Source organism: Xyrauchen texanus, chromosome 22 (assembly GCF_025860055.1).
Source record: "Xyrauchen texanus isolate HMW12.3.18 chromosome 22, RBS_HiC_50CHRs, whole genome shotgun sequence".
Taxonomy (NCBI): Eukaryota; Metazoa; Chordata; class Actinopteri; order Cypriniformes; family Catostomidae; genus Xyrauchen; species Xyrauchen texanus.
In genome coordinates, this window is record NC_068297.1 from 19,210,783 (window position 1) to 19,238,754 (window position 27,972).

Below are 27,972 nucleotides of genomic sequence, written 5' to 3' on the forward strand. Positions count from 1 at the left end.
TAAATAATATTCAACAAAATGTGCCGTCTACGTTAACACAAACCACCATTACATTTTTGGAGATGTGCATATCAGGCTACGGCTTAGGCTTTGCTGTAACCGGCATAGCGATGCATTGCATAGGGACGCAGAAGTATAACTAGGCCTTTAGAGTGATGACAGATGCTCAGTAAGTGCAAAGCAATGTACTCACTCTGCCTAAAAAAAAGGGATATTGAATCACATTTTGAGAAAGAAAAAAAAGTGTCTTGCCCTGCAGGTCAAGCTAATAGAGATGCTTACCTTTGCTCGCTTGCGGCGACTAGTCCTGCGTCCCTCTGCAGAGTCCTGATCAACAACTCCTGGTCCAGGAGGATGTGAGAGAGGAGGTCCGCCTGGTTCTCCGCTCGGTGAGGATCTCTCTTTCTTTTTCACATCTGCAGAACCTGAACCAGAGGTACCTGCTGCACCAGCCTGAGGGGCAGAGAGGTTTTCGGGGGCACGGTCACCGCCGTTACTCCCTGAGGAAGAGGAAGAGCCTGAGTCTGACTTCTTAATGGACAGCATCACAGATGATGACAGGGACTACTCCTGAAATGAGGATGGGAGAAGAGAGCTTAGTAGAGGTAAAAATATGGAATGATTTTAATCTCAATATGATTAATGAATGCACACACAATTATGCATGTACTAGATAAATGTTGTGAATGTATTTTACTAACCACAAACAAATGCCATTTGATTTGAATCTGTGGAATTCGGGATTGAATGATTGTGCAGCGATTTGTACAAATACAGACATATTTGCAAATAAACATGTTCTGTTCTACATTAACAAATCAAAAATTGCTCATGCAAAAATGAATCCGTGCATTTGTGGATCAGAAGACACGCGTGCATTTATTGACATCTTGTTCGAATCGATCGTGTTCGGTTCATTTGGATTTTGAGACTTCCTTTTCGCAGTTTACAGCATTCCACACACACACACACACACACACACACACACACACAACTAACGAACAAGCCAGTGCAATTCATTAACGTGAACACGATTCGTAAATGTGTGTCACTATGCAATGAAACAAATGCTTTTCAACCGGTGTCTGTAGAATTAAGAATTACACAAATGTGCAGCAATTTGTACAAATAAACTCATGTTTGTGAGTATAAATGTTCTGCTTTGTATTAAAGTGTGACAATTTCCGCGTGCAAAAAGGAATCCGTGCATTTCTGGATCAGGCGACAAGCGTGCATTTATTGATTCCTTGTTCGAGTCGATCCTGTTCGGTTCATTTGGATTTTGAGACTTGCTTTCCGCATTTTCAGCATTGACGATCCACACGTAACTGAAAGGCAAGGCAGGCAGCTACCACTAGATGGCAGTCGCAGAATTAAAGAGTTGGCCTGCCCTGGTTTGAGAACAGGTGATAATGGACATTGTTCGCATTCTCCCGAAGAACCTTTAAAACATGGATAATACCATTTTAAACCAACAAGCTGGTTGGGTAAGTAAAACTAAAATCTTTTTTTTCTTTTTTTCTTTTATTGCATATTGAAAAAAAAAGCAACTTCCTATAGACTAGCAACTTAAAAACAATGTACATTTGATATATTTGACATATTAATTACATTTTATAAATATTCATTTGATGAGATATTAACAAAAAAATGTTGGCTCTTCATTATGTATGTTATATTATGGTTTAGAGTGCGAGCTGATCAGGGAGGAATGTTGGCGTGGCTCGTCTGATGTTTTCTGTACTTGGGCCAGACAGTAACTGCTTTATAGCAGGCAAAAGTGTGCACAATCAGAGGCAGGATAGATTAATCTAAGATTGTTTAAATGTCTTTAACTATTACTTGAAAGACTTGTAATGTAATTATTTTTTGTAATTTGTCTTTTTTTAAATGAAGAGTAGAGAGACTCTGGCGTGATCTCTGGATGGGAGTCACCAGAGTGTTCTACCAAATCTTGCACACACTAGAGGAACAGGACATGCTGGATTTGAGCAGCACTCTTCACCTGTTTTGCTGCCATTATGTATTTTTGCCCGGACTGCAAGCAAACCTCAATGTGTTCCGTGAGGGATGGGATAACCACCCATTGAGAACGGAGCAAAACCTCTCACCATTGACTACTAAAGGAGTCAATGGGTCAGGGTGCCACCAACTGTTTGATAACCAAAATTCTTTAAAATATCTTTTTTTGTTCAACAAAAGAAAAACTCATACAGGTTTGGAACAACTTGAGGGTGAGTAAATGACTAAATTACATTTTTTGGGTGAACTATCCCTGTAAAATGATATTTTCTTTGTTTAACTGCTTCAGTAACTCTGGGTTGTCAATGGGATTTTCCATCTGACCAACCACCCACAGTTGGTTTGGTGAGAGGTTTTGCTCCGTTCTCAATGGGTGGTTATCCCATTCCTCACGGAACACATTGAGGTTTGCTTGCAGTCCGGGCAAAAATACATAATGGCAGCAAAACAGGTGAAGAGTGCTGCTCAAATCCAGCATGTCCTGTTCCTCTAGTGTGTGCAAGATTTGGTAGAACACGCTGGTGACTCCCATCCAGAGATCACACAAGAGTCTCTCTACTCTTCATTTAAAAAAAGACAAATTACAAAAAATAATTACATTACAAGTCTTTCAAGTAGTAGTTAAAAGACATTTAAACAATCTTAGATTAATCTATCTTGCCTCTGATTGTGCACACTTTTGCCTGCTATAAAGCAGTTACTGTCTGGCCCAAGTACAGAAATCATCAGAAATCAACATTCTCTCCTCCCTGATCAGCTCGCACTCTAAACCATAATATAACATACATAATGAAGAGCCAACATTTTTTTTGTTAATATCTCATCAAATGAATATTTATAAAATGTAATTAATATGTCAAATATATCAAATGTACATTGTTTTTAACTTGCTATTCTATAGGAAGTTGCTTTTTTTTTTTTTCAGTATGCAATAAAAGAAAAAAAGAAAAAAACAGATATTAGTTTTACTTACCCAACCAGCTTGTTGGTTTAAAATGGTATTATCCATGTTTTAAAGGTTCTTCGGGAGAATGCGAACAATGTCCATTATCACCTGTTCTCAAACCAGGGCAGGCCAACTCTTTAATCCTGCGACTGCCATCTAGTGGTAGCTGCCTGCCTTGCCTTTCAGTTACGTGTGGATCGTCAATGCTGAAAATGCGGAAAGCAAGTCTCAAAATCCAAATGAACCGAACAGGATCGACTCGAACAAGGAATCAATAAATGCACGGATTCCTTTTTGCACGTGGAAATTGTCACACTTTAATACAAAGCAGAACATTTATACTCACAAACATGAGTTTATTTGTACAAATTGCTGCACATTTGTGTAATTCTTAATTCTACAGACACCGGTTGAAAAGCATTTGTTTCATTGCATAGTGACACACATTTACGAATCGTGTTCAAGTTAATGAATTGCACTGGCTTGTTCGTTAGATGTGTGTGTGTGCGTGTATGTGTGGGTGGAATGCTGTAAACTGAGAAAAGGAAGTCTCAAAATCCAAATGAACCGAACACGATCGATTCGAACAAGATGTCAATAAATGCACGCGTGTCTTCTGATCCACAAATGCACGGATTCATTTTTGCATGAGCAATTTTTGATTTATTAATGTAGAACAGAACATGTTTATTTGCAAATATGTCTGTATTTGTACAAATCTTGCACAATCATTCAATCCCGAATTCCACAGATTCAAATCAAATGGCATTTGTTTGTGGCTAGTAAAATACATTCACAACATTTATCTAGTACATGCATAATTGTGTGTGCATTCATAAATCATATTGAGATTAAAATCATTCCATATAAAGACACACAGTGAGAGAAATGTGTGTTGTTCATGTCAAATCAAAAGCCGTACTGGTGTGAACACAGAACATAGAAAGCAAACAGCATGTAATGAACCAAAAGAAACCCACAGCAGAGACAACTGGCCAGCAAGAGTCCTGAACCCTAAAAATTAAACCATCTTAATCACAAGATAAAAAGAAAACCAACACATATGAAACTGCATTCTAAACAGAAAATAATTAGGGCTGGGCGATAAAACGTTATCTATCACGATAAAGAAAATCCACGATAAGATGTTGAAGAATTTTCTATATTTACTATGTGTCGCTAAAACACAAGCAATTTGGCTTTCTCAGGCTGCGTTTCCAGTGGGGCGGAAGAAATCCGCTCAAAGGCGCTCACAGCGCTAGGAGAGAGCTTGCTCCGCACCGCTGCCAATCCTACGATCCACAATGCGAGCATGACGCTCGGCTTTCATAGGAATTAATTGAAACACTCAGCTTCATTCACAATGCGCCAGTGGTAACGTAGTGTCAGACTGGATGAACTTGCTAACGATTAGGTTACGTCGGACATCAGATTGATTCCATCTGCACCGCAAGACTTCATGACAAAGGTTGCGCCCTCTCATTGCCTCTAGTAAAGAGCGTGACAGAACAACATTGATGTGGACAACAGCTCTGATCTTTCTGCTCTGTAATCTTGAATATTGTTCTCTAGCACCAAACATGCATAATTTCTACCCTGTCCCACCCTGCATGTGTGTAGACATGAAGAGCCGCATGAGTTAAAGTGGTTTCAAAGCACCTTTTAGACCATAACTTTTTTCCCTTATAAATGTATCTTTATTAATCAGCATGTTACGAGCCTTTAATAATAAACAAATCGATTTCTGTTCTAATTTTGTGAAAATTAATTAGATGTCTGGAATGGATAAGGAAGACTAAAATTACTAGCTGGTAGCCTAGTCTCTCACTTTAATGAAAATATACAAATGTTTTTAAATAAAAAAAATAAAAAACGTTTTCTAAATTTTCTCTCGGGACACCCGGCAACCCCCATTCAGCATCATTACACAGTCAAGGGGTTTCTATGCCCCACTACTTGGGTATCTGAATCTAAAGAAATGTCAAAAATATTACATTTTAATGTAAAAATATTCCAACAAATACTGGACTGCTGTCACTATGCTTCAGAACAAACAGATGATCTTTTAACATTCATTTTCAATTGATAAACTACAAAATATTTTGGTAAAAGATCCTGCAGACCCCACTGCTTTGGCCATCTCTGACCCCCTGTGCCGTTTTGTAGAGACTATTTTGACTGTTTAATTTTTTTCTTCTTTTCATCTGCCAACTTTGAAATAAAAAAAAGAAAGTGCAATGTGTAAATGTATATCGTGATAAATATCATTATCGAACAATATGAAAACAAAGATTATTGTGATAATTTCGGCCATATCGCCCAGCCCTAGACATAATATGTGCTTTGTATAAATGATTCCCAAGATTTATAATTATGAGCATATTGTATTTGATTAAATGCACATATTCATCATCTGGTACTCTTTCCACACAAGGACTTTATAGTTTATTCCAGAGTAATGAATGGCCTGCTATCCTAGGGCGCCTGAGTTAACAGAGGTTTATTCACACTGTTGTGCACCTGCTCTCAACAACAGGAATGAAGATCCTCCAAATATTAAGCTATGAGCTGAGAGATGTGATATTATAAATAATTACGTATATTTTACGTTGACTGTACATTAAATCACCAAATATGGCAATTATACCCAATTTCTCTTTACTTAAGTCAATCACTAACGGATCATGATCAGACCACTGCCTCAAAATGCAAACAAATTCAGTAGTACTACAGCTAATACTGGACTTATTTTAAGTGACCGAGCTTTTTTTTAACCAGGAAGGAATATAAGAAAGCAGATTTCTGGCTGTATTTTTGTAAGTTTGTGTTATTGGTGATAGCACCTAACCACAATAATGCTGCACAAATTCATTAGCGAAAATAACCAAGGATTAAAGTACAAACATATCAAAAGAAAAATGTTATCAAATACTGAGAATCTGAACTATAAACTATGTCCAAACAGTAAAGAGATAAGAGAATAATAACTGACCTGGTCATGCGCTCGTAAGCTAATATGCTATTGCTAGCGGCACGAGATCTTTATCTTCATTATCAAACTACAACGAACTCAAAGCGCTACTGTTACTTGTTTATTAATTCGAAATACCAAATATAAAACATTAAACGTGTATAATGTGATACGTATTAGTATTACGTTATCATAATACGCGCTGTTTATCAAAATAATATTTATATTTACCTCCTCGCATCTGTGGGGAGCCAAACACAAAGCCTGTCCCTGCCGGAGTTGTGCAGCCAATCAGAGTGGACAACAAGCATACAGAAGGCGGGATTTAAACTGTCCAGTGATGTAATTGGGTGAAAATCTCATCGATCAACTGTTTCAGTCAAACAGGTTCAATTTATGCAAATTTTCTATATCCAGTGTTCACCTGTATGCAAAATGAAAACACATTTGTCCATAATAATAATTCTTAATTAATATACATTACATTTATTTGAATTAATTTTAAGTCATCTGTGAGCTTTGGTTAACATTATTAAAACGCATAAAAACATGAATAAACAGTATTGCATTTGCAGTTTTAATTTTCCATGTTAGCATATTACTCACTGATGGTATTTCCTCTGTAGCCATTTCAGGTTTCCTTTTCGGCAGAGGAATAAAGATGGCGAAAGAAAGACGCCGCGGTGGATTTGGCGACGACTGTGATGTGAATGAAGAAAATGAAGGAAGTAATGTAGATGGAGAGTGGTCTCAGGTAGGGCAGATATCGCAAAAACGGAAAGAAAGAGGATCAGATTCCGAGGAAATCGTAGGAGAAGGAGGAAGGAGTAAAACCATGAGGGTGGAGGATGAATACAAAGTTATATTAACATTTGCAACAATGGGTGAAATGAGGAATCCTATGCAGCTAACAAAAGTACTCAAAAAAAGCAGTAGAAAACATTAAATCAGCAAGATACTTAACTAACTAGCTTGTGTTTTGTTTGAACAAAAAAAACAACAAGAGGTGGCTTTCAAAAAAAAAAAAAAAAGGAATTGGGGGGAATAGAAGTGAAATGCCATGTACCAGGTGAAATGAATGGTATTAAAGGGGTGATAAGTGGGGTTCCAGTATCATTAATAGACGAGGTACTAAAAAAATCAGATAACAAATGAAAATGTAATCTATGTGAAAAGATTGACATCAAATAGAAATAGGAAAGAAAAGTGAAAACAACAGTGATGATAGCAGTAAATGGTAAAATACTACCGGAAAATGGATATGTGTGCTATCCAGTACGTCAATAAAACCTGCATTGAGATGCTTCAACTGCTAAAGATTAGGACATGTGGCAGACGTATGTAATGGAAAGAAAATTTAGCAAATGTGTAAGAGAACATGATTATGGGGAGTGTGGAGAACAAGTTGGACCTAAGTGCTGCAATTGTAGAGGCCCACATAGTGCTGCATGTGTAACGGGTTGTATATGGGTTCTTCTAAATTGCTGCATAAATGGGGACAGCGCCCTCTGCTGGCGTCATTTTCACATTGCACTGTGGTGCTAAAAATAACGATTTCTGGGTAATCCACAGCAGAACTTCTGATAACTGCTGTGGTAAGTCGCATGTTAAACACTGCAGAGACAATATTAGCCAAAATGCTCTAAAGCCCTTCACACAATATTTTATTTTACTGTATTTTTGTTGTGATGTAAATTAGAGATGAATGCCGTTTGTTTGGCGTCGAGTGAGTCATTAGTTTTATGGCTTTTAATGCTATTCCTCCATCTGACTTAATGTGCGTTGTGTAGGGCTGTTTATGTCTCTGTCCATGATGTCGACATGCCTATCCTGATTCAGCTTGGTTTCCCCATGTGCAGGTAACTGATAATTGAATTTGATGTTGAGTTTTGTTATATGACAAATGTATAAATGTTACTATAGCAGCTATATTCCAGTGTTGAAGACACTGTACTGTTTCATATAGCTTCTGTTTTCTACAGCAGAAATGCCTTAGAAGCTGAGGATTTAATTTATTTTATTTTACATTTTACTGTGAAGTAGACAAAGTATTGTAAAACATATATTACTGTACTTTTGTTAAAAATAACCATTCCACTATAAGATCACAGTTGAACAAGTTTAATAAACAGAGCAGAACTTCTGATAACTTCTGTGGGCTGTTTATGTCTCTGTCCGTGATGTCGACATGCCTATCCTGATTCAGCTTGGTTTCCCCATGTGCAGATGCTGCTCCACATACACAATATAGTGAGACTGATCCAAAGAGGACCGTTACACATGCTTGGGATGTACAGCACAAAAACAAGCAATGGACATTATGAGGTACAAATCAGATTACAGTGTATCATGTGCACAAGCAGTAAAGATGAAAATAAAAATTAGCAAGGAAATAAGATAAGTGATGGGAACACTCATTACGATACAATTGAGATATCGGCCTCAAACAAGGGTACAGATATGGATAAAGCGAATGTTTACTCAAGTATGCTCATGGTTAGAAAAGTGAGTTTCATTGCATTTATCGCAGAAGTCATTAACTGCACATCACAAACAAATAAAAGGACAGAGAAACTGAAAATAATCATATCTGCAGCAACACGTCAGCTGGGTATAACAGAAATAACAATTGAGAAAATTCAGACACTCCTTGGCCAATCTGAGAATAATGCAAATTCTCAGGAATTACCAGAAAAGCAGAGGTTAAACAAATAATATGACATTCAATATACATGCCATGCCATTATAATTCTGATAGCCAAGCCAGGGAAAGATGTATCAATAGCTGGGAATTATAGAACAGTAGCACTTACATCTAACCTATGTAAATTGATGTAGAAAATTATTGATAATAGGCTGTGTTATGTGTTGGAGAGTAAGGGATTGTCAGCGCCTTATCAACATTTTTAGAGTGGTTTTAGAAAAGGTAGATCAACATTGGATGCACTAATAAAATTGGAAACAGATGTTAAGAAAGCAATAGCAATGAACGTCTAGGTTACGGATGTAACCTCCGTTCTTGAGAGCCTTTTGCATCTCTGATCTATGAGAAAAGGCCAATGAGAAATTGGCAGACAGAATTTGCATGTCCCGCCCCAGACATATGGGTATAAAGGGAGGGAAATGCATCTGTTTCATTCAGGATTTTTCTGAGGAGCCTACAATGAGGTTCGGCCGCAACGGTGGCTCGGTTCAGTGACTTGGCCGGGAACGGAACGGAGGTTACATCCGTAACGTAGACGTTCCCCATATGTCGCTCACTTCGACGTTGTGTCGAAGAAGCGACACTAGGGAGTGGGCCAGGATGAGCCAGTCGTCGAGGTAGTTGAGAATGCGGATGCGGTCTGGCAAACTGAATTGCATAACCGAGTCGAATGGTCCTGGCAAGCCAGCGTGACGGATTGGGAAGCGAGAGTCACGCGTCCAAGCTCCGTGCTAGGGGCACTAAGGGGACGATTATTTTTGACATACCCGGCGGGGCTTTGCAGTGGGGCGGAGTAGGTAATGCGGCGTCGGGAGGCAAAAACGTGTCCCGAGGCTCTGGTGCTGAGAGAAGACTCGAAGCACTTACCTTGCTCTGCACACCCAGCGGGAGGCGGGTTAGTGACTGAGGAGGAGGTCGCGGAGGCGTCCTCTAGACTCATCAGAACCAGTCGTCCGGGGGACAACCGTCGTGGGGCTGGAGGCAAGAGGTCTTTGTCCAATGTGCCAGGACTGTTGCGGTGTGGCGGGCCAGGTGACCCAGAGACAAAGGAAATTGCTCTTTTATTGAGAATGTGGGTACCGCAGCCTGAAGGGCAAAGTAAATACGTTTAACTGAAGATTCTCCTCCAGGCCCTCCACCGGGGGATGGAGTGGTCTGCTTACCAGCTCCGGAGCAAATGTCTTGGTCCCTGGGTCGTCCGTCTCAGGAACGCTTGGGAGCCTTCCGGGTCCTCGAAGGGGTTCGTGAGACGGGGGGCGTGCGCCTCCTGCGGGGTGCTCGACGCTGGGGTTGAGAGCTGGAACAGGACTACCCAAGTACAGATCTTTAAGTGCCTTGGCCTGGTGGACTTGCAGGAGGGCCATGGCATGCAGGGCAGAGCGGCCTGTCCGGTGGCGCTGTAGGCTTTGGAGGTCAATGAAGACGTCATCCTACAGGCCTTAGAGGGGAGACTGGGTGACCCCGCCAGGTGGATCGCAACTGCTCTGTCCACTTGGGGGACCTCCGTGTACCTGTGGGCCGCTCCATCGTCGAGGGTAGTGAGAGCGGATGAGCGAGAGGCACAGTGACGGGTGGAGAAGGGTGTCCTCCATGATCTCGTCAGCTCATCATGCACTTCCGGGATTAAAGGAACATGGGGGGAGGGGGGTGCGTCTGTGAATGAGGAAACAATCATCCAGCCGCGAAGGCTGTGGAGAGGACGGAGGGTTCCAGTCCTGCCCCACACTGACAGCGGCCCGAGCAAGCATGTCCGACATCTGGGCGTCAGCCTCAGACTGGGCGTGCTGGCCCGAAGGCGGCAGCCCAGTTGAGTCATCTGCTTCAGACGGTGGACCACTCTCCGATACATTGACGAGCTCATCCGGCTCGGGGGGCTCAAGAGTATAGGCAGGCTGGCCACTGTTGCCTAGAGCCCGGACGTAAGTCAACGAGCGTGTCGGGGGGCGGCTGGTTCACAGGGACATACCCATTGGTGGATCTGATGCTGGGGATGATAAGGATGATAATGATGATGTCATGTCTCTCGCCGCAACAGGCAGCGAGGGTGAGGACCGTGGACCAGATGCTTCACGTCCTTGCAAGGGCGGTCGAAGAACTCAATCTCAAGTGGTCTCCCCAGAGGTACCTGGACAGTCTCGCCTTGATGAGTGATTCTTGCAGTCCGGATGCCATCAAGCGGCCGCACCCCACAGAACTACCCTATTCTTTCCTGAGGTGCACAGCGAACTATCTAAGTCCTGGCATGCGCCCCTCTCAGCACGCACGGATAGTGACTACGTTCTCACAAACGTGGACCACATGGAAAAGAACGGCTATGCCCAACTACCCCCGGTGGAGGAGGCGGTAGCGGCACATCTCTGCCCAACGAGTAACAGGGCATGGAAATCACACCCCATTCATCCTTCTAAGCTGTGTAGGCAGATGTCCACACTGGTGGTAAAAGCTTACTCGGTGGCAGGACAAGCTGGATCAGCACTCCATGCAATGGCAGTGCTCCAGGTGTTCCAAGTGAAGCTGCTCAGACAAATGGACGTGCAAGGCTTTGATCCAGAGACTTTTAAAGAGCATTCGGGCCGCTACAGACTTGGTGCTGCGTGCCACGAGAGTCACGGCGCAGGCCATCAGAAAGTCCATGGGTAACCTGGTCATTCTGGAAAGGCATGTATGGCTGACCCTCACGGAGATGAGTGACAGAGAGAAGACATCTCTATTGGCTGCCCCAGTGTCTCCAGCCAGCCTCTTTGGCGGCGCAGTGAGTACGTTTGCTAAGCGCTACGTCATGACTCAGCAGCAGTCACAACCTATAAGGCACGTTGTGCCCAAACGGAGCATAGCGCAGACGGCTCGCCCCCGCTCTGTCTCAAGCCAGTCCCTGGTTAAAAGACCCATGCCCACTAACTCAGCGCCTGCACCGACCCCCGTCGAGGCACCAGTGAGGCCACACAAGTCTTGGCCCAGATGGAAGCAGCCTCATCGGCGCCGACCTCGCGCCGACAGGAGGAACTCGCCCGACCACCCCGTTTCAACGGTGTTCTGTCTTCCACGGTTTTGTCCGAAGACGCGCCAGTGTTACGAGACCAAATACACAATCTAATCGTGAAAAACGCGATAGAGATTGTGCCAAATTGTCAAGCACAAAAAGGGTTTTACAACCGTTATTTCCTTGTCCCAAAGAGAGACAGCGGACTTCGGCCAATCCTGGATCTGAGACATATAAATCGTGCACTCATAAAGCGGCCATTCAAAATTATTACTCAGAAACTGATTCTATCGCATGTACGCCCCTTCGGACAATCTCTGGCTCCTTGCACATTTATGAAGTGCATCGATGCCGTTCTCGCGGCATCGATGACTGAGCGGTCTCGCTCGAGACTGAGCGGTGTACGCATCTTGAACTACCTCGACGACTGGCTGTTACCAGCACAATCAGAGGCTTTGTTTTGCCAACACAGAGACTTACTGCTTCAGCATCTAAACAGCTTGGGCCTCAATGTAAACTGGGCGAAGAGAACTCTCTCTCCCAGCCAAAATATCTCCTTTTTGGGAGTCCGCCTCGAATCCACGAGCGGTCGCGCGCACCTCACAAGTGAGTGCGTTCAGGCCATTCTACACCGTCTGTCTCAGTTCAAACTGGGGAGAACTCTTCCTCTGAAGCTGTTTCAGAAAGCATTGAGATTTATGACGGCGGCATCGGCCATCATCCCATTAGGTCTCTTACACATGAGACCACTTCATTGCTGGCTGAAGCGCCGTGTGCCACAACATGCTTGGCGCCAAGGTCGCATGCACATCACTATATCCCACCGCTGTATAACTGCACAGGTACCATGGACAGCTCCTGCATTTTACCAGCGAGGTGTGGCGCTGGGGCAAATTACCAGGTAGAAAGTGGTGACAACGGATGCTTCAAACACAGGTTGGGGGGTGGTGTGCGATAGGCGCCCGACTTTCGGCACCTGGACAGGTCCAGGTCCGGGCGTGGCATATCAACCGCCTAGAACTATCGGCTGTAATTCTAGTCTTGAAGGCTTTTCAGTCAGAAATAGCAAACTGTCATGTTCTGGTTCGCCTGGTTCACTTTGTTTGTTCAAATTGTCTGTTTATGACTTACTGAACACCAGATTCTACATTACACTACAATCTTTGTAGTAGTTAACTTGTTTTGTGGGTGTCATATGGGGTGTTTTTAGCAAGGTGAAAGATGTTGATTAAAGATTTATTACTCCCTTTTCTTTCCATGTCACAGACATATTACACTGGCATTAAAAAAGGACCATTGGTATAAACTAGGGATGGGCATTTTTGTTGATTTCTTATTTCGATCGTTGATAGGTCTCAAAAACGAGTACTCGAGGGGCGGGGCGTGAGCGGGGGGCGGGGCGTGTCCGTCATGGAGATAATTAAAATATTATAAGATTGTTATGAAAATGTTAAATAAATAAAATAACATGAAAACATGTCTATGAAAATATGAACTATAAAAAAAAACACTGCTTATGCTGCATCAATGTTATCGAAAAACAAACATCTGAAATAGAATAGCTGCATTAGGTGAAGCTGAAGAATAAATTAACACATGACGCATCCTATGAGATTAATCAGATATCCTAGATACACAACATAACGTAACATTACAACTTGTATCTGCACAAAAGGATGCAAATGCAGTTACGTGCTTTAGTCAGAGAGTGTAACTCCTGTTGTGGATGCGCTTCTAACAGCGGCTGAAACACGGGCAAGCAAAAATAATTCACAACATTCTATAGTGTTCTCATAATGTTATGTATATTTCTGATTACAGTATTTTCATCTACTTTATCAAGTGATTGCTGACATCGCCTATATATTGGCTAAAATTATGACATTTTAGTCAGAGTAAAACTGACTTAAATTATTGAACAACACATGATGATTATTGATGAATTATGAATATAATTTAAAGGATATTTTCAACACGATAAAAACTGTGACAAAAGGCTGTTGATTTTCATCGTGATTGCTTTTAGGCTACTTTATTCAACTGTAATTTTTTAATTAAACGTTGTCTTCAATATTACTTTAGCAGCTTATTTCAACAGTGCTTTTGAAACAACAACAAAAGCGAACGGCTTAGTTTTTATTTTCAAAGCTACAGAAAAAAGGCATCCTGTATATTTACCACGACTGATGAAACTTAAACATAGGCTACATCCTACATATTTTTGTTCAAAAAGAGGAGTCGGTCTACCTGCACAGGTGAGAGGCGTGAGCGGGGTCTATTCACAATTAGCCCGGCGGTGGAAAAAACGTGCTCCGCTGGAACAGATGTCGCAGGAACAGCGAAGTACAATGCTTATCTTGTAAACCGATTCTCATTTACCTTCCACCACAGAAAATGATGGATTCATGGCTCACTGAAGTAACTTTAGATTTCGTTGTCACGCGAACAAAAATTACTCGCGCCGTAATCCTCACCAAAAAGTGTGTCGAGCGCCGTAATTGCTGCTCGATCAGGCAGAGAGTCACTTTGTATGGGTGTGACAGAATTTGTAACAGTGTTGTAAAGCTGTTTCAGATGCTCCTTTACTCTCTCTCTCGAAGCTCTGTCTCAAGAAACTTCAGATGTTTGTGTGTTGGATCCAATGTTGCGACAGTACTGGATAAGTTTGTGTTCAGGTTCTTTCTGCTGTTGTTATTTGTGGATCTGGCTACGTTGCATTTCTGTCTGACGGTAAAAGATGCGATGCTCGTCTGAGTTGCCTCGCTGGTATCGCAAGACATTTTATGTACAAATACTGTTTCTCTCTGTTCTTTGGTCTGGACTTTGGACCGCACGCTCTGGCAACGCTAACCAATCAGAGCTCAAGGTGCCGCCCAAAAGGTGCCCCGTCTTTTTTTAAACTCACGATCATTGTTTTTATGATCGATCGTCGCTGTCACGTTCGAGTACTCGAGTACTCCAGTACAATTGCCCATCCCTAGTATAAACATCTCAGGTGATCTAATTCAGCGCTAAATAAAGGTATAAACCTGGTCCAATACCTTTTCTGATGCGATCACAAACCATATTCAGAGGTGGTCAGAAAGGCACGCAACCACATCGCATTTGTAGCATGAACGCTGTTCCATTCTTATGCATCTTGGACAACAGTAAATGACCTTCTACAACAAGGGTTACGTGCAGCTTTTAAAGGGTAACTAAACACCTGCTCAGAGTCTGACTCCACCCACTAGAAATATTTGAAAATGCTGGAAAAGTGGGCAGACCCCGGCGGGGATAGAGGGAACGAACCGAGTGCGGGGCTGAGCGGGGGGGGGGACGGACCTGAGACTCGTAGTGACGGATTAATTGACAGCTGCTGTCAGACTCTATGTTATTATTATTCCTCACACGGTCGCAAGACGACATGTACATGAATCTGGCGTGGTGAGCTGGAGCCTGCTTACGTCAGCTGTCACCGCTTACGTCACGAAGTACCGCAACAGCCAATAGGAAAATTCAACTGCAGTAGCCACCGTTCAACCTGAAGAGGGCAGCACTCAGACGTTTTTACACCATATATTGTAGAATTAAAACACTTTATACACAAATGTCAAAAAAATTACTTGAATCAATGACATGCTTACAGATCATTAACTAAAAAAAGTTGGTTTAGGGTTTAGTTACCCTTTAAAGAAAAGTCAGAATGTGTACTTTCGGTATAGTTACAGTGTACTTTCCCCAAGAAAGTACTGTTTCATATTAGGTAACTACATGCAATTAATATGGGTTAAGTTTAGGGTTAGTACCTAGAAATTACTATAGTTGTTCCAATTATATAGTACATACATTTGGAACAGTACTGTCAAATAAAGTGCTACCGAAAGGTGTCTTGGGTTTCGATTTATTTTACAGTACATGTACTTTCAGTATACTTACAGAGTACTTACCAAAGAAAGTACTGTGTAATATTAGTTACCTACATGTAACTAATATGGGTTAAGGTTAGGTTTGTGGTTAGGTATATGGTTAGCACCTAGTAATTACTGTAGTTTTTGTAATTATATAGTACTCAAATGTAGAACAGTACTTCAAAATAAAGTGCTACCATGTCTTGGTTAAAAGAACCATCCTGTGACCCGCACAAGAAGAGACAGTCACAATGTGTCAAACTGCGTTTATTGCAGGCAAAGCAAAAGTACAAATAGGGCAAATCCAGAAGAGAGTGATCGAGGGGGGCGTAAGGTCGAAGCCGGGGAATCAGGATATGGCAACGGGGCAAAACTACAAAAGAGTGGTTGAGGAAAGAGTAAGGTCGAAGCCGGGGAAGTCAGAATAGCAGAACGGGTAAACAAGCGAGTTGAATAGACAGGGGAGCTAGGGGAACACTAGAGCTGGCAAAGCGAAGGGGTAAACTAAACAATAACCAACAAGAGTGAAACGAAAGGGTTGTGATATATATAGGGGAGAAAACGAGCGGTGCAGGTGAAACGAATAACCAGGTGATTGGGACGAGTACAGGTGAAACTAATACTCTGGTGATTGGGAGCGTGCATGGGAGCCAGAGGGGGGTGATTGGGAGTGAGCGTGTGAGCTCGGGGAGCGAGCCTGTGAGCTCGATGAAGCGGGGAGAACTAGAGGAGCGGGGTTCGTTACACAACCGATATGACAAATTTGGAAAAGCATATATCTACTGTACATGTACAAGACTTCGCTGAAGTTTTTTAGTTTGCCTGACTAACATCAATGTGTTTAAGATAAAAAATGAGCATTCAACTTAAAACCTTTTTTTTTTGCAGTGAGATTAAAAGTAGATGCCACAAATTCAGAGATGCCTCCCTTGAAATTCAATTACAAGTAGCCAAAAGAGATGCACTTGAGACACATGTAAATAAACCAGGAATAAACGACAAGCTTTCTCGCTCAATGGCTTGTGATCAGATCGCCAAATATAAATGTTAAAAACAGGTGTAAATTGAGCCTTTATGTATCTGTTTAATGCTCATTCATGGTCTTATGTAAAATTTACCTTAGCATTCTTCTTTTTTATTTTTTATTAATTAATTCATAATTTATTTTGTCCCCTATTCTCACAATTTGGAATGCCCAATTCCCACTACTTAGTAGGTCTTCGTGGTGGCGTGTATACTCACCTCAGTCTGAGTGGTGGAGGACAAGCCTCAGTTGCCTCCACTTCTGAGACAGTCAATCCTCGCATCTTATCGCGTGGCTCGTTGTGCATGACACCGCGAAGACTCGGCATGTGGAGGCTCACGCTACTTTCCGCAATCCACGCACAATTTACCACGCGCCCCATTGAGAGAGAGAACTACTAATCGCAACCATGAGGAGGTTACCCCATATGACTCTACCCTACCTAGCAACCGGCCAATTTGGTTGCTTAGGAGACCTGTATTCTACTGATTTACAGATACAGTGAAGCCCATGAACTGGCCCAAGGCGGCAATGAACTGGACATTGTAGACCCGAATAACACTAGCTTCCTGAACCAGGACTTCCTTGTGTGGATGAGGAGGGCAGTGCTTCCTCAGTCCAGGAAGTTCTTCCAGTGAATTTCAGAAGGTAACTATGCTGCAGGCCTCCCAGCAGAGAACTACTCTGAAAATCCATGACAGTATCCTTCATATGAAATCAAAACTCATTTAAGACTTGGTGAGTAAAAATAGAATTATCATCTTTGAAGGAGTGGTACACCCAAAATTCATTATTTAGACCTCAACTTTTGTTGAACAGAAGAATGTCCTGATTGAGGACTGTGGCTGTCAAGCTACAGTCCAAAAGAACAAAAAACAAAACTTCAGCATTTCTCATAATCACTATCCTATGAGTAATCACTATACTATAAGACTTGGAAAATGGATTTGTATGAACCACTTTTATGGTGCTTTATTGTAATTTTGGAGCTTGACTGGCTCAGTCTTCATTCACAAATTTAACTTCTGTGTCCCACAGGAGAATGTTACACTGGTTTGTAATGACATGAGGGTGGGAAAATGATATTCCTTAAATCAAAAGTTACAGCTATTATCAGGATTAGGGAGTAACGAAATACATGTTATGCGATTACATAATTAAAATACAAAATATAAGTAACTGTGTTCTACTACAGTTAAAATTTAAATCATTAGTAATTAGAATACAGTTACATTCAAATAGTATTTTGATTACTGAAGAGATTACTTTGCATTTTATTGTCATTTGTTTCATTTAATATTTAGTCCTTTCAGATGGAAAACATTTAAACATATAAATGATACGACCCAAAGCGCATCTGAACAGCGGTGAAACACTTTCTTGTGTTGCATTCATACGAGCAGACAGAGAAGTAAGTTTGGAGCAGAAGAAATATAAATAATCTTGTGTAAATTGTCAGCTTTATGCTAAGCTAAAATGCTATTTCTAGCCATTTTACATGAACATGTTTCCAGACACGATCATATTTTTTATCAAGAAAATTCACATTGGATCATAATTTCTTTTTTCTAGTAAGACCTTTGATATTAGGGCAAAAATCATATTATTGATAATAATTGTTGTATTGTTTTCCTGTAAAAATATAAAAAAAATCCTTAAAACAAGATCAATTTGATTCATCTTGTTTTAGAAACAACACTGCATATGACAGGGGTGCCCAATACGTCAATTGCGATCTACCAGTCGATCGCAAAGGCAATGCTGGTAGATCGCACAAAATTTAAATGCGCTTTCGTTAAATTTGTATAAAAAAAAAAAATATACAAATATATATATATATATATGTCTTTCCTTCTTTTAGTTTCTGTCTGACTTGCACTTGAAGAGTACATTTTGACCAGGCTAGATTTTTGTTTATTCAGTTGCCATGACTGTTCGGGCCTTCCAAGGGCTTCTGAGAACAGAGCGTGAAATTGCGAAGCTAGCAGTGTTTGAGACTAGCTACCAGCAGCTACTATCTGATTCCATTCAGTGCAAATCATCAGAATAAGGTAAATGCCCTGGCTATTTTAATCTATTGTGCTGTAGGTTTAGTGTTAAAACTGAATGATATGAACATTGAACATTATTACATATATTTTTTTTTTTATTAATTACAAGATTAATTCCATGTAGGGATACATACAGTAGTCCCAACAAGCATTTTAAAAAAATGAAACTGTTTGTTTTTTAGTTGGTAAATCTTATTGAGTTGGCCATTTAAAAGTAGATCATCATGCAAAAAAGTGTGGGCACCCCTGGCATATGATATTCAGGTTTTTCAGAGAATGCATTTTTATGAGTAGTTTGTCTTACTGTAGAGTTTTTATTGTCAAAACAAGTGAAAAAAACTCCCAGTGTTGAAGAAGTAATCCAAAGTATTTTGAATACGTGACTAACCTTGAGTAATCTAATGGAATATGTTACAAATTATATTTTACAGCATGTATTCTGTAATCTGTTGTGAAATACATTTTAAAAGTAACCCTGGCTATTATTAGTTTTTCTTAACTTCATATCAAGACCGCCATTTTCAGTTGACTTTGTGTACAGAATTCTCTATTCCTCCGAATCGTTCAGCAAGTCAAAAGCAACATGCTTTAACAACAGTAACATAAGCAGAAGCTCTGACTTAACTTTTTATATTAAGTTTAATAATGCTTTTTCTCAATTCCAGCAGGCCTAGACTTCTGTCCTACAGTGTTATGACTTCTCTGCTAGTGTTTGTCTGTAATCCAGGCAAGCAGCTTTTACTGGATGGGTGTGGATGAGCCTCTCCAGGGCAGAATGTGGAACCAACAAAGACAGGGTTTTGAATATGTTCACGTGTAAATTGGTGAAATGGCATGACAGTCAAAGGAGCTGTTGAGATTTGTCGTTAGGTAAAGCTTTGTTTCAGAAGGAGCTGCTATGTACACATTGAGAAAACCTCACTTGTCTCTTTTCCTGCTGCAATAGAAGTGGTTGTCTAGGCTTTGTTTAACACTTAAATGTGTAGAATGAATTAGTAAAGCATGTTTTACTCCTTAACCAAGTCATTTCGTGGCTACCAAATACTGAGCTTTGATGGACATAAGAATGTGGTCTTCAGCATAGTGTCCTGGATGGGAGGGAAGAATGATTTCTTGGGCATTGCTTATTTAGAGGTTGGCTCCTTGTGTGTGGTCATGCCTGTGGTTATGCTCATTGTATACACTAAATTCAAATTCTCAGACGATGATGCGTGATGATACAAGGCTGATACAAAAAAAAACAGAAAAGAACTAAAATAAACTCATTAAGATTTTGTTTTCTAACAATAACGTGAAAAATCACTGATGGATTTATTGGTAACGAGTAAGATCTTCTGGAAAAAAGGCTGTGCCTTATAGACGTTTTTTAACTTCGGGCTATTCTTTTTTTTAATCAGGAGTTTGTTACATGATGTTATTGTGTAATGAAGTTTTGTGCTTTAGAATTCAGGAAACACTGTTATGCAGATGTTCAAAGGACAAAATGCTTAAATTTGAGATATTTGAGTGAATTCACAAGTCTTAGAATCTGGAGATCAAATTGGTTTTATTGTTATTCAGGGACTGTTACAGTTTTTTTCTTCGACATATACTTGAACTGTCTCAGGTTGTGTAAAATATGAACTACAGTATAAATAGTTTAATTACATTTTTCAGATAAATGTGAAGTTAGGATATGTTCTTGTCATCTGTGCTCTTTGTAAAGCTGATTTACCATAGTTTCTGTGGCCAAAGCTCTGAACAGATAAAGAAGCTCATGGTTTTAAAACATGTTTAAAAATACCATGACTGCTAAAAAATGTCTAACAGATATAGACAGAGACAATTTGTGATCTCAGGTGCCATGTTATTTATAGTATAATATATTGAGAGTTATGGATTGTGACTTGTATATTTTCTGTAATAAATTATATACCGGTACTGGTTTATAATATTAAAGACATTTTTCATTGTATTGCTATCTCCTTGTGTTGCTATTAACAGCAGCAGTTTTTCATTGCAACTGGCCTTGTGACAAGTATGAAAAGTTTTATTTCCAAGCATAGGAGAGGTGTTTGCTTCTAAAGTGCCATTAGTAATGGACAACTTAAAGGAAAGCGAAGCGTCAAATATTTACTGCCTCGCTGAGATGCTGACACTTTATTAGCACACATTGGTGGCACTGATGCTTGTAAGTGGGTGCTTTCCAGGAATAGGATGCATTCTGGTATCCCATTACCTTTTTTTTAAGCATCAGATCCCATGTACAAATCCCATGTGTACAACCCAGTTACTGTATGATTTTCCTACAATGCAATTTCTGTGACACCCACAGAAAAACAATTTCCACAGAATGCAGTAAAGATAAGTAAATAATCTTATTTTCACAGTTTTTATTCAAATTTCCAAAATAAAAAGGCAGAACATTGTAATGCTCAACCGTTGTGCAATTAAATAAGTATATATGTATGAGCAGTTTATAATGTTTTCTTGTGTTTGTGTTTTATTTGTTGATGGACATTGAGTCTCATAATCTGTTTGAAGTAAATAAGTGCAATTCTTGACCCTGTTACAGTAATTATTGTAACAACAATTAGAAATATATATATATATATATATATATATATATAGATAGATAGATAGATAGATAGATAGATAGATAGATAGATAGATAGATATATATTATAAAACTGTTTTTCATGATACAACCCAAATTTGGCCCTAAAATATCTAACCCATACTTGGTGAGTTGGTGAGTTTCAGACCCTATTTTTTTATCCAATTCATGCAAAGTGCCTTTTGGAAAAGCATCATAATGCTAGGAAAGCATATAGTAAAAACAATATCAACTGATATAGTAAAAAAAAAAAAAACTATGCAAGAAAAACATCACCTAAATTCTAAATTACCAAGTGAGGTGATATGCATCAACAAAGACTTTACAGCACGAAATTCATACAATTTCTGGATGTGCACTAGATGGCATGGTTGGGTCAGGGTTTACTATTTTCATATGTTTGTCAGCCTGCTGCAAACTGTTTATTTGATCATTTAACCTTGAAAAACGTCTGTATACCAATCCCTCACTCTCTCTCTCTCTCTCTCTCTCTCTCTCTCTCTCTCTATCTTTTGATTGTTGTCTAAATATCTAATTTGAGTAATTAACTCAACAAAGGCAATATTTTAGTTTTCTAGAATAATGGTTCTCAACTGGTGGGTCGTGACAAAAAATGGGACGGTTCTGATAGGGTCGCAACAACCAACCATATAATTGTGTATCAGCAGCAGAATAAGTAGGCTAATCAAACTTTAAAAGAGAGTTCTCTTGTTGTTGATATCAAAGTGCATCCAATGAAACTGTACTGTTTGTTTTTGGCACAAATGTATCTGTCACTTGGTAGGCATCTAAGGCCCAACTGGCAGTGCTGGGTAGTAACGGATTACATGTAATATGAATTACATAATAAGATTACAAACAACATGTACTTGTAATTGGATTAAATTACATTTAAAAAAACTCGCAATTGGACTACAGTTGCTTTTTTATAGATTACATGATTGCATATTAATAAGGCAATGGGCAACATTATTGATAATTTTGATCATCCTCTTTTTTCAAGCTTTAAAATGTTTTATTCTTAATTAGCACACTGCTGATATAAGTTCGTTAAGACTTCGCGTGTTTTCGGAAGAGAGGGGGCGGGTTGTGTGTATTGCAATCAGAACTTGTATTCGATACTTGCCAGCCAGGTGAAGATGGAGCGGTCTACCTCAGCATTTAACCACGATCTGTAGAGATAATTTCTTTTTAGGAATGAAATTACACCATTGGTGTGCAGGTCACACATTGAACATAATTGCTTCAAAAGATATAGTTGATGCCATCTCTAATGGGGCTTTTCCACTGCATTGTCGACTCGACTCTGCTCGCTTTTTGGCGGTTTTCCACTGTGGATAGTACCTGGTGCCTGGTACTTTTTTTAGTATCACCTCAGTCAAGGTTCCAAGTGAGCCGAGCCGATACAAAATGTGATGACAAAACCCTGCAGATCACTGATTGTTCAGAGAGAATCGTCACTACCAGCGTCACTGGATTTGCGACACGGGACATCATCCCACTAGTTTTAAAGTTAGCAACAGCTATAGCAGTATCATTTGTACACGCGACTTTCAAATTTTCAAAAGAAATGACTGTGCGCAAAATCACGCTATTGTTACTCTCTCATTAATCACTCTCGTTAGTGACGAAATGATGCAAAATTATAAAGTCTTTCTGGAAGTGTCTCAGCTGTTGGCCACACACAGCTACCACTGGACCTACCAATAGTGTAGGGAAAAGTACAAAACAATTTTATAATGATTACAGAACCATCAAATAAAAGTGGAAGGGACACTATCTAGATCAGCTAGCAATGGGAGGGAGAGTGCCCTGGAGTCAGCCACAGTGTTGTTGGAGTCCACGATGGAGGACGGTACATTAACTCTGCAGGTCCTTCTCAAAAAATTTGCATATTGTGATAAAGTTCATTATTTTCCATAATGTAATGATAAAAATTAAACTTTCATATATTTTAGATTCATTGCACACCAACTGAAATATTTCAGGTCTTTTATTGTTTCAATACTGATGATTTTGGCATACAGCTCATGAAAACCCAAAATTCCTATCTCAAAAAATTAGCATATTTCATCCGACCAATAAAAGAAGTGTTTTTAATACAAAAAAGTCAACCTTCAAATAATTATGTTCAGTTATGCACTCAATACTTGGTCGGGAATCCTTTTGCAGAAATGACTGCTTCAATGCGGCGTGGCATGGAGGCAATCAGCCTGTGGCACTGCTGAGGTGTTATGGAGGCCCAGGATGCTTCGATAGCGGCCTTAAGCTCATCCAGAGTGTTGGGTCTTGCGTCTCTCAACTTTCTCTTCACAATATCCCACAGATTCTCTATGGGGTTCAGGTCAGGAGAGTTGGCAGGCCAATTGAGCACAGTAATACCATGGTCAGTAAACCATTTACCAGTGGTTTTGGCACTGTGAGCAGGTGCCAGGTCGTGCTGAAAAATGAAATCTTCATCTCCATAAAGCTTTTCAGCAGATGGAAGCATGAAGTGCTCCAAAATCTCCTGATAGCTAGCTGCATTGACCCTGCCCTTGATAAAACACAGTGGACCAACACCAGCAGCTGACATGGCACCCCAGACCATCATTCCTTCTCCCCAGTCTTCCTCCAGACTCTGGCACCTTGATTTCGAATGACATGCAAAATTTGCTTTCATCCGAAAAAGTACTTTGGACCACTGAGCAACAGTCCAGTGCTGCTTCTCTGTAGCCCAGGTCAGGCGCTTCTGCCGCTGTTTCTGGTTCAAAAGTGGTTTGACCTGGGGAATGCGGCACCTGTAGCCCATTTCCTGCACACGCCTGTGCACGGTGGCTCTGGATGTTTCTACTCCAGACTCAGTCCACTGCTTCCGCAGGTCCCCAAGGTCTGGAATCGGTCCTTCTCCACAATCTTCCTCAGGGTCCGGTCACCTCTTCTCGTTGTGCAGCATTTTTTGCCACACTTTTTCCTTCCCACAGACTTCCCACTGAGGTGCCTTGATACAGCACTCTGGGAACAGCCTATTTGTTCAGAAATTTCTTTCTGTGTCTTACCCTCTTGCTTGAGGGTGTCAATGATGGCCTTCTGGACAGCAGTCAGATCGGCAGTCTTACCCATGATTGCGGTTTTGAGTAATGAAACAGGCTGGGAGTTTTTAAAAGCCTCAGGAATCTTTTGCAGGTGTTTAGAGTTAATTAGTTGATTCAGATGATTAGGTTAATAGCTCGTTTAGAGACCCTTTTCATGATATGCTAATTTTTTGAGATAGGAATTTTGGGTTTTCATGAGCTGTATGCCAAAATCATCAGTATTAAAACAATAAAAGACTGAAACAATATTTCAGTTGGTGTGCAATGAATCTAAAATATATGAAAGTTTAATTTTTATCATTACATTATGGAAAATAATGAACTTTATCACAATATGCTAATTTTTTGAGAAGGACCTGTATATTCTGCTTGAAAGCTTCACTTTATTTAGTTGACCAGCTACTGGAAAGCTTGCTTCTAAAACAACCAGGCCAATTTAACTGATACACTTGTGTAAAATCACCATTCAACAACTGCTTTATGCAGCACAATGAGCTAGTAGCTAACAGCTAGCGGTCATGTTATTGTTTATGGTCAGTAATGTTTGTGTCGCGTTTAAAATGATATCACGGCAGTAAAGGTGGCACAACAATGACGATCAGTCTATAATCCCACCCACATTGAGGTGGCACTAAACAGTGGAAAAGCAAGCTCAGAAAAGTAAAGCGTGTAGAGTCGAGTCGAACCATAACGTGCAGTGGAAAAGTTCCAAAAGTGTCCTGCAAGCAGGGTCCAACTGCAAAATGTGGAGCAATATGGAACAAAGCACATTGCTATACTGTTGCTGCTGATGCAGTGGAGTTCAATGCATGAAACTTGACATAAAATTTGACAAAAATGTTCCCTTTGTGACTCTCTGGAACTTTGCTCTTTTAAAATATTCTGCTCTTTTAGAATAGTCTTACTGTTCAAAAGATTCAGTAAGCAGTAAGGGTTTAAAGTCTTTCAGTATTTTTAGATGAAAGCTTTGACCTAGAAAAGTCATTGCTGTAGATTTTTGGGTAATTATTGTTCTTTATGTTTTATGCATTTAAAATGAACTTGATGACTCAGTGTTTTGAATTATAAACTTTGGCCATGCACTGTCATTGCTGTAAGATTTACAGTTTTTTTTCATTCATTTTTTCATTTCATTAATGTAATGTTTAATGCACTTTTAAAAAAATATTAAAAGGAGCTCTTTTAGTGAGGATCTTTTTGTTAGTAATAAAGAATGATATACATTTTCTTCCTCTTTGTACTTTAATTTTAAAATGATTATCCTACTCAAACGCATGTGACATAAAATAAAATAGAATTTGGTTAAAAGTAATTCATAAGAAATCCAAAAGTAATCAGATTAGATTACCCCAAGAATGTAATCTACAAGTTTACTTTACTGATTGCATTTTTTGTCAAGGAATTTGTAATCAGTACCGGATAACAATTCAAAAGTAATCCGCCCGGCACTGCCAACTGGTTGCATGAAACCCTCATCCTTGAAAAAGGTTACATTAATACATTTTAATTTATGATTTAGTAGGCATTTTTGTTTACTGTTCTGTGATGCACAACTTTTGGAATGAGTATGGTGGCCACTTGGTGACCACTGTCCTAAAGCAAAACCAGCTGAGAACCATTATTCAAGATGGTGCTTTTTATTTTATTAAAGCTAGCCAGGATAAGCTCTGCTCAAATACCTCTATTTACTGAATATCTTTTAAAAAGAAAGAGAGAGCACACCTAGCTGAATTGTGAGGTGGGCCTGAATGAAATGTTCTGAGTGTGAGAGTGCTTGTAGTGGCTTGACTCGGTGCCATCTAAAGGGACTATTTTGGCCAGGCTGCTATCACTGTTTTTGTATTATTAGCCTGTGATATAGGTGCATTAATTTCCTGTTCTTTCAGTTGAAACAGGCCTGATATTGGAAAGGCTGAGGGGAAAGAAAGGGGAAAGAAAAAGAAGAAAAAAAGGTTAGAGGTACATGTCTCTTTCTTTCAGTTGTTCCTCTTTCTTCATTTCTCTCTTCCTAATATAGGCATGGCATTATAAGTGAAATTGATGATGGTCGTGTGTGGGTGGTTCTTTCTTTTCTTTTTTACTCAGGAGACAGAGGCAGAGACTTTGTGAACATAACAGATATTTATTCAACATTATCCTGTTGGTTCTGCCATAGTGGAAAGCTGCACATATTGTATTACTCTTTATAACCATTTCATTTGTTGGACCCCCACCAATAATGGAGAGCACTGTGTCATTATGGAAGTGATAAGTGTTGCCATAACAACAGATCCTCTACGTAGTGACCAGTTTCCTGACCATAACAAGCTCAAAAGATTTTATTTCCAAGTGAGGGAGAGCAGCATGCTGTGAGAGTGCCATTAGTACTAGACAACTTAAAAAAAAAAAAAAAAAAAAAAGCAAATGGTCAAATCTTTACTGACTCATGGAGAATTCATTTGCACACATTGGTGGTATTGATGCCTGTTATTGAGTGGAGGACATCTGAATGCAATGGAGTATTTTGTGCTGTGTTTAGCACTAAGTCTCGCAGCAGTTCAGTCCTGCAATGTTTGCAAAGTGTGGACAAACAAATGTTAATTTAAACAAATTTAAATATTCAAAACTCTCTCGCAGCCCACTGAGAAGAGAACTTCATACTCTAATATTAGGCCAGGTTAATGGCACATTCTCAAGCAATTATCAACTTGTGCCAAAAATTTGAATTCTATAATTTAACTTCATGCTGTTTCAAACCCATACTGACTTTCTTTCTTACGTAGAGCCCAAAAGGAGATGTTTGGTATGACAGCCTCAGTCAACATTCACTTTCATTCCATCTATTTCCATTGAATGGTTTCTGTAGGTAAGTAAATTATGACAGAATTAACATTTTTAAGGTTTCTGGTATGGGAAGCCTTCACAATGCCTTTGACTTTTGTTGGGGGTTTTCTTTGTGGGCAGGGCTGGACTGGTAATCTGGCATACCGGGCATTTTCCCGGTGGGCCAACTTTGGGGCTGATCAGGGGCGGCTGGCCATCAGGAGTACCGAGCGTTATGCAAAACGGACCACAAAACGACACCTCCATATGTATAAAAGGACAGCGATTACTCTTCCCAGTCCAGTCCTGTGTGTGGGTGTTTTATTCCTTTAAATGTTGAACAATTAGTCTGCAGGCATCTACAGTAAGTAAAAAATGCCAAACATATCTCAGCAGAGGAATTCACAGATGATTCTGGTCTCGGGACACCCAGCAATAACAGCTTTCTCTTTTCCCTCCATACTCGCTTTTTACTACATTATGATTGTCAGAGAGAAAATAGCAACACTCATCTGAAAAGGTGTGCTTTAGAGAACAGATCTTCACTCTTCAATTCAGAGCCCAAAAGACAAGTATGATGTTTGAACTGACAAGAAAATCTACATCTGAAGCAGAAAGTGAGTTAGAACATTGCCTTTAAATTGAAACATTTGATAGATTATTTGCATCACTTGCATTTAGAATAGAATCGGATAGAGAGAATAGACTACAAAGGCAAAGGACTTCAAAGGCAAAACATAGTAATTTAGTCTTTTAGACTATAATCTGTCCTGTGACCGACAGGTTTGGCTTAGCTATACTAAAATGTATGAATAGATGTAATCAATATATTACATATGTGTATGTACAACACATTTGGCCAAACAATTAAAACACTTAGAAATCTTTTATCTCAGTTTCAGTGTTGGCAAC

General features: G+C 40.0%; 1 protein-coding gene and 1 long non-coding RNA gene across 3 annotated transcripts in view; one reads left to right on the forward strand and one right to left on the reverse strand.

The window, feature by feature from the left end:
• LOC127662426 (lysine-specific histone demethylase 1A-like) overlaps positions 1–6,241 on the reverse strand; it is a 33,378-nt gene extending 27,137 nt beyond the window's left edge. For both annotated transcript variants that reach the window (XM_052153593.1, XM_052153595.1), the window contains exons 1-2: positions 6,171–6,241; positions 283–570 (exon numbers count right to left, since the gene is read on the reverse strand). In XM_052153593.1, coding sequence (XP_052009553.1) covers positions 283–546 — 264 coding nt within the window. In that variant the 5' untranslated portion in view covers positions 547–570; positions 6,171–6,241. The remainder of the gene's footprint in view (positions 1–282; positions 571–6,170) is intronic.
• Positions 6,242–8,173: 1,932 nt separating this feature from the next.
• Positions 8,174–27,961, forward strand: LOC127662435 (uncharacterized). Its single transcript, XR_007972887.1, has 5 exons — positions 8,174–8,264; positions 17,034–17,185; positions 26,145–27,103; positions 27,202–27,424; positions 27,552–27,961. It is a non-coding gene; the product is annotated as an uncharacterized LOC127662435 (long non-coding RNA).
• The last annotated feature ends 11 nt before the right edge of the window (positions 27,962–27,972 follow it).